This window comes from Lolium perenne, chromosome 4 (genome assembly GCF_019359855.2).
Source record: "Lolium perenne isolate Kyuss_39 chromosome 4, Kyuss_2.0, whole genome shotgun sequence".
Taxonomy (NCBI): Eukaryota; Viridiplantae; Streptophyta; class Magnoliopsida; order Poales; family Poaceae; genus Lolium; species Lolium perenne.
The window spans coordinates 159,024,633-159,031,917 of NC_067247.2; the positions used below are offsets into that span (position 1 = coordinate 159,024,633).

Sequence of the window (7,285 nt, forward strand, 5' to 3'; positions counted from 1 at the left end):
ACAAGAACTATGTATGATTTTCCATGGAAAAAAACAATTTCCTCAAAAAACTTTGGAATTTAAGCGTCCCTACAAGTCATAAACCTTGAGATTTAATCATATCAAACTGATGCTTGGTGGATAATTTAATTGGCATTCATAACTTACATGAAAAAAAACAAAGAAATGGTAGCAGAGTCACCGCATATGATGATGTATGAGTTCACATAATTCTTTGTAAGAACTCATAGGAAATATTTTGGCATAACCAGATAAATTTTTTCCCATGTAAAATCGACAAAATTAGTTGGCCACAAAACTTTATACTGCCAGAGACATAATTAAAGACCAAACACCAATATACATATGCTTGTTTCTTGTACATGAGATGATGGCTATAGGTCTAGGTCTACAGAAAAAAAAAGAACAAACAAGTCTGTGTTAATCTGATCGTGAGAAGAAAAATGAGAAGCAAGCTCACTAGTGTGACAAACCTATAGCTAGTCGGAAGAAGAAAACACCATCCACAACATCATTGATCTCCACATCATCAACTAATCTCTCTTTTTGCTCCTCATCTCTCTCTTCATCATCATCGGCAGCTGCGCAGGCGTTCAAATCCAAGCTTAAACATGGCGGCTTCATTTTCTCTTTCTCCACTCCGCTGTCTTCCTCATCGCCATCGTTATTGATGCTGACCCTCTGCTTGACCCTAGGGGATGAAGCCCTAGACCTTGAATCGAATGCTTCGCAGCTCAACACTACGATGGCATCCTCCAGACTGACCTCATTGCCGTTGCAGTCTCTGATCCTCCCACTCTCAATCGCATTCTTGATGCTCATTTCCGAGCCAATGTCTAACTGCTCAATGTCTTCGATCATTACCACCCGGCGCGGGTTCTCATGTATCACTTCGTAGAATCTTTGCGGGTAGCTATGCTCGTAGTCCGGCGATCTTTGCCTCTTGCCGGCAAACTCGCCGGAGCTCGAACCGGAGTGCACCGGGGTGAAGCCGGCTGATGAGATGGAGGTGAAGTCATTATAGGAACCGAAGACGAGCTTCGCTAGCTCCAGTGCCATGGCCTTCTTGCCATCGCCGTCGGTCCCTTGGAAGAGCAGCCACGTGGCCGAGCTAGGCCTAGGCCTCGGCGTGAGAGGCTCTCTCCGGCTCGCCATCCCGGACCGGCATCGGAGCACGGTACTCGCAACGCCCGGTGCCACGTCCTTAATGTGCCTCGGGACGCCGTCCTCGAGTGTGCTGCTGAGGATCTTGAGGTTCTCCGCCGTGAGTTCCGTGAACTTTGGCCGGCGGCGTTCCGCTGTGCCAACGCCGTCGAGTGAGCTGGAGTTGGACTGCACCGAGATGGATTCCGGACTAGGGTTTGTTGCAGTATGCAACTGATGATAATCAAGTCGCCTCTCCGCCGTCATAATCGCCGGGCCGTGATGGTTCGGCGGCCACGGTGTCCTCGGCTCGAGATGCCATGGCTTGGACGAGCTCATCATCATTATTGAATTGGTGGTGTTGTAGCCCGAGAGGGAAGAAGCCGCCGGAGATAACGGGGATGAGAAGCTCAACGTGAGCTCTGATGTGTGGTGGTGCGTTGTTGATTCATTGCGAGTGGGATTCCACAGATCTTGCAGCTGCACGCACAGAAAAATGTACAAATGCCTAATTAGTACTTTGTGAAGGAAACATTCACTCGCAATGTTATTATCTAGGCATGATAATTTGTAGACTACGTGCACATGTACCTGCTCAAGATTGCTGCCGCCACTGCTCGCCGGTGTGGTGTGATATGGGTCATGGTACCGGCGAAGCCACGACGGTATGCTCGTCTCTGGCGACGGCGTCCGTGCGTTTGCGTAGCAGGTGAGGTGGCTGTCGCCTGTAACGGCCGAGCTGCTGACCAAGGGCCATCCCATTGTCGATCTTCTCGCTTGCTGGCTAGCCTGCGCCTCACTGCAAGAAGAGAGAAACGCACTTCCATTAGATTCGATATCATCAATCATCATCCGCATATCTTAACAACTTCTAATTTTATAGACAAACCGATGCAGTATTAACGACCAAAGAATCGAAGGAGCGATGATCGATCATGCACGTACCTGGTGCAGCTGAGGCTTAGCACGAGGCCGCCGCCGTCGGGCACGACGACAGGGTGGATCCCCCAGACAGTCTCTAGAGACGGCTGCCCGACCCCGCACCTCATGAACACCATGCTGCTCGCAAACCCTATCAGCCAGAACCTTCCGCCGCCAGAGCCAGAGTCGCCGGACACCAAGCCGCTCACCTCCATGACGGCGTGCTCTACAGGGCAGTAGTGCTGCTGTGACTGCCCGCCGTGCACGCTCGCCGCGCCTCTTCTCGTCTGCCAGGACTCCGCGGCGTAAGCGAGGTCCTCGAGGATGAGCACGACGCCCTTCCCGGCAGCGCACGCCTCGCGCAGGAGTGCGCGCAGCTCGCCGGCCTTGGCATCCACCTCCTCCTTCGCCAAGCCCCGAAACGACGCGATGGAGAGGGGCACGAACTGGACGCTCTTGAGGCGCTCGTGTTGATGGTACGGGAGGTCCAACTTGCTCACCCTGTCCATCACGGCCTTCACCGCCGCCTCTGCGCCCTCGCCGACGACCACCAAGCACCGCTGCGCCTCGCTCGCCATGCAATCGAGCACGCGCATGGCGTCCTTGTGGGGGACCGATTTGTCCCTGGACTCCTTGGTAGAGCTCGTCCTGGTGGTGTTCGTCCCGGACGGCGACGACGAGGAGACAGACCTCTCCACGTTGGCCTTGACCTGAGAGCTGGAGAAGCCGGCCTCGCGCATGACGCGGCTCACGCTCGGGTCGTCGAGGATGGAGACAATGAGCTGCTCCAGCTCAACCTTGGATGCGATCACCGGCGCCGCTGTCGGCTGGATACCGTCCCCGGCGCCCCCGCGACGCTGGTGTGCTTGTGCGCGTTTGAAGGCGGCAACGAGCGCGTTGGACAGGGCGGGGGCCGTGCCGCCCAGCCGATGTTGATGGAACATGGCCGCCGCGCCGGAGGCTGTAGGGAGGCGGTTCAGCGCCACGTTGAAGCAGAGCTCAAGGGCTTTGCACTGCAGAGGGTGAGAGTGGGAGCGGAGGCAGGCCGTGCGGAGAAGCCCCGCCGGCGCAGGGGGGAGTAGCATGGCGGTGGCGACGTGGAGCGGAGTGACCTGCGCGTGGCCGCGGCGCCGCGCCAGTGTCACTGCCTGCCTCACAACGGACGCCGCCTCCGCCGCCAGCGCCTGCTGAACCGCGCAGCCGCCGGCACGCATCTTTCTAAAGAAAGCTGGTTCTTTGCTGAATCCCACCTGGCCTGGCTAGCTTGCTCTCTAGACTACTAATGGAGTTGAGTTGTTCTGTGTTAATTTTTGATCATACATACGGGTAACCAGTGTCATATACTACCAGTCTAGTTACTATCTGGTCTGATGGCAGGAAGTTAATTAGCAGGAAGCTTGAGCATGGGATCTTGTAGGTTAGTGTCACTGTCTGTTTGTTGTAGTGCTGTCATAGTCTCATAGGTGTTAAGACGTCTAGTTCACATTGTAATCATCTCTCTCCCCCTCCCTGTTGTGCATTGGAAAATGTGGTAATCTTTTGCTATAGGGAAGGGAGAAATTGGCTAAAGGTGTCTTGCGCAAAGCATGTGGGGGCTACCTATCTACATGACCGGGATGCAAAGAGAGCAGATAGCTTTGCTATGTGAGAAATGTCTTTGTCCGATGCACGGGAGGTCCATTTAGGGCATATCCAGCGGGCCGGTCCATCGGGTTCTAGCGTGTCTGATTTGGTCCGCGTAAACAGCGGACAAGTCACGCATGCTCCAGCGGGGCGACGTAAACGGGTCGACTCGTCCGCCTGATGCATTCGTTCACCAAATTTGGGAACCGATGCATCGGCGCGTAGAGCGAGCGTGTCCTTCCGTGTCCACCCGCGCGCATATTGGGCCCGTATGGAAGCGACCCAACGGCTGAAAGGCTGACCGGCGGTAGCGACGGAAGTGACCCGGCGGCTGAAAGGCTGACCGATGTATCGATAGACGCGACCCGGCGGTAGAAGGCTGACCGGTGGCTGCAGCCATGGCCACAAAGCCGCTGCCACCGTCACCTTCGCTAGCTCCTCCATCAATGCGGATGCTCGAGCTCCGCGCTAGCATCCAATGCCCTTCGCCTATTTAAGTGATGCCTCCGCCGTGGTCATCACCACCAAGCTCCCACCCACCAAGCATCTCAACCGCGTAGCTAGCAAGCCTTCAAAAAAGGCACCACCTACTCCATGTTGGGCCTCAACGGGCGCACGGCGCCTCCGCCTCCCCCTCCATCTCCGCCTCCGCAGCTGGTGCAGAGAAGGAGCCCGTCGGACATAGAGGAGTCCGTCCTCATGAACGTGCAACAAGATGTCGACGCGGAACGTGAAGCTGAAGAGGAGCAGCAGGAGCCGGTCGTCGACCCGTAGCAGGAGGCGATACTGGAGTCTTACCGGTTGGCGAACAACTAGAGGAACACCGCCCGCATCCTAGAGCAGGCGGACCAATAGCTTCTCCAGCGCGCCATGGTGGTCTCCCGCGAGCGGTTGGCTACCGAGGAGGCTTGCCGGCTCCTCATGGAGGCCGAGCGACAGAGAATCCTTTATCTAAATGCTCGGACGCTGGCCGAGAAACGCCGCCGCGAAGATGAGCGGCTCACCCTCAACGCCGAGTAGACCATGAGGTGGCGGTTCGCGTTGATCCAGCAGGCCACCTCTGCACCGTCGAGCACCATGGAGAACAACGGCAAAGCTGGGCCATCATGACCGCCAACAGAGGGCCAGTAGGGGTTTTAGTTGCTTTCATTCAAACATGTAGTATAACGAATTTTGAATGAGTGTTTCAGTTTATACCGTGTTTTAAGTTGCTTTCATTTAAACACGTATATATATCACATCGTCAAAATGCACCAGCCCGGACCGAATGGGTGGCGGCTCCAGACAGGCCGGACCACGCGACAGATCCAGTCCGCGGACCGACCCAAAAGGACAAAAACATACCGTTTGGATCGCCAATTTAGACCGGCCCGTTGGAGATGCCCTTAGTATCACTAAGTTTTGTTGTGTTTTTCTCGGCACTTAACATAAATCTAGATGAAACTTCATCATACACGTATGCACGAATCTCAAAGCCCCAAATCAACGGCTAAAACATGTATAGTATATCACATGTCTACGTCCACCCGACTTAGGAGAGGAATCTAGCACCAATATCCTCGCTGGAATTCCAGGGCGACTGGTTTAATACGATGACATTGACATTTTAAGAGTTACTAGGAAGTTCGTCGTGGCGGCACGCCACGCCCTTGGCTGTTAATTCTTTTGTTACAGTATTTTAGAAGTACTACTATATGGGTGTTGGTGTCACTGATCAAGAAAGGCAAGTAGAGCGATTTTCTCGCAAAAAAACAGGAGTGAGATATTCTTTCTTAATAGTGATCTCAATTTCGGGAAGAAGAGGCAGAACCGCAGAAGCAAAAGGGTCAAACTCTTCCATCAGGGAAAGACAGAAGGATGAAGGTGTAAAATCACTTGTTTGAAACATCTTTAAAATAGCCTTTTCTGTTAGAAGTTGTATTTTCGGTGGTCAAAGGAAATGAATCAGAAAATATGAAAGTGCTAATCGTGACGCGAAGAAAAAAGAGAGGGTAGAATGGAAAAAAAAACATCAGATAATCGTAGGGCGATGGATAAATTACGGTAGTATGCCAGTAGCCCTATAAACCAACTGCAATGCACGGAGCAAGGACAACGCACACCGGTTGAAAAACGTACCACATAGCAAGGTTTTTCAGAGATACCGAATAGAAGGCATTAGTATTTTTGTCGTCTAAAAGAGGCGGTGGATGGTGGAGTATCTTGTTTCCGGAGTTGCTACAGAAGAAAATGGTAGTATTTTCTCTAGATGAAAGAGACATCGGATTATGGAGTTAGTATATTTTCTTAAAGGTACCGTAGAAAAAAGGTAATAGTATTCTTCCTAGGTGAAAGAGGCGACAGACGGTGGCTAGAAAAATTATGCACCGTTGAAGAAATACTGGTGGGTAATTACTGCCAATAACAACGGTTGCGGTTGAAGATTCATGTAAAAATTATCATGCTTGTGCGTTGTTGAGAAATTACGGACACAGAAATATGTGCGCTCGAAGAGTTACTATTAGTTAGCTAACAATGTTTCATAGTTGACGTCGGCAAGTTTTGTTGATGTTCAAGATTTCTACAAAAAATTACTTTCGAGGAAAATATAGGTAGTTACTACCTCGTGAAATTCACTGGTTAACGCGAAAAAATAGAATCACCACTGAGAAATTATACTCTAGTGAAAATTACTCACGGATAACTAAATCACGGTTGAATATTTCTAGTTATAAATTGCTAAAAAAATGAATAAAGTTAAAAAGTAGCCCTAAGACACTATTCATGCGTGGGCACTGTTCATCCGCTTATGAATAGTGCTTGGGGCGCTCTGGTCACGGCAAAAGGTGTCGTCTTTTATATATAGTGTTATCGAAGAGTTACTATTAGTTAGCTAACAATGTTTCATAGTTGACGTCGGCAAGTTTTGTTGACGTTCAAGATTTCTACAAAAAAAATGACTTTCGAGGAAAATATAGATAGTCACTACCTCGTGAAATTCACTGGTTAACGCGAAAAATTAGAATCGCCACTGAGAAATTATACTCCAGTGAAAATTACTCACGGATAACTAAATCACGGTTGAATATTTCTAGTTATAAATTGCTAAAAAACGAAAAAAGTTAAAAAGTAGGCCCACGACACTGTTCATGCATGGGCACTGTTCATCCACTTATGACTAGTGCTTGGGGCGCTCTGGTCATGGCAAAAGGTGTCGTATTTTATATATAGTATTATATTTGTGAAAGTTTAAAACATTTTAACTGTCAAATCTAAATCCAATTTACGATACATCTTTAGTGTCATTTGTTTTTCGATGAGATCTTTAAGACAAGACACATGGAATGCTTTAAGAAATTACCAATGTATTATGTACCAAAGTTAACACATGTTAACTATTTTTTTACGAAAAGATAGAATATATTATTTGAAACCAGCCCTTACAAGAACATCCTAACAAGCAGAAGAAATATATAAGTCCTTGAAGATTTAAGCACCATCATCCTTATGCATCCCTCGATGACATTCTTGGAACGTCATATGTGGGTTGAAGAAGATTTATTCAACTCTAGGTTTTTCCAAGTTGAAGATGGTTTAATAACTTGACTTTTGGGAGGAT

At 49.8% G+C, this 7,285-nt stretch overlaps 1 protein-coding gene across 1 annotated transcript; it reads right to left on the reverse strand.

Moving 5' to 3' along the window:
- Positions 1-286: 286 nt before the first annotated feature.
- LOC127294295 (protein SMAX1-LIKE 3-like) lies at positions 287-3,475 on the reverse strand. The gene is made up of 3 exons (XM_051324082.2): positions 2,089-3,475; positions 1,735-1,942; positions 287-1,623 (listed from the first exon to the last, which is right to left on the reverse strand). The coding sequence occupies exons 1-3, from the start codon at positions 3,276-3,278 to the stop codon at positions 460-462; spliced, it is 2,562 nt and encodes an 853-aa protein (XP_051180042.1). The 5' UTR covers positions 3,279-3,475; the 3' UTR covers positions 287-459.
- Positions 3,476-7,285: the final 3,810 nt, after the last annotated feature.

Excerpts from the sequence above, each read along its gene's own strand:
- LOC127294295 (XM_051324082.2), bottom strand. The coding sequence starts at position 3,278 with ATGCGTGCCGGCGGCTGCGCGGTTCAGCAGGCGCTGGCGGCGGAGGCG. Across the intron at positions 1,943-2,088 it reads CTAAGCCTCAGCTGCACCAG|TGAGGCGCAGGCTAGCCAGC; the intron begins GTACGTGCATGA and ends CTCTTCTTGCAG. Across the intron at positions 1,624-1,734 it reads GCGGCAGCAATCTTGAGCAG|CTGCAAGATCTGTGGAATCC; the intron begins GTACATGTGCAC and ends CTGTGCGTGCAG.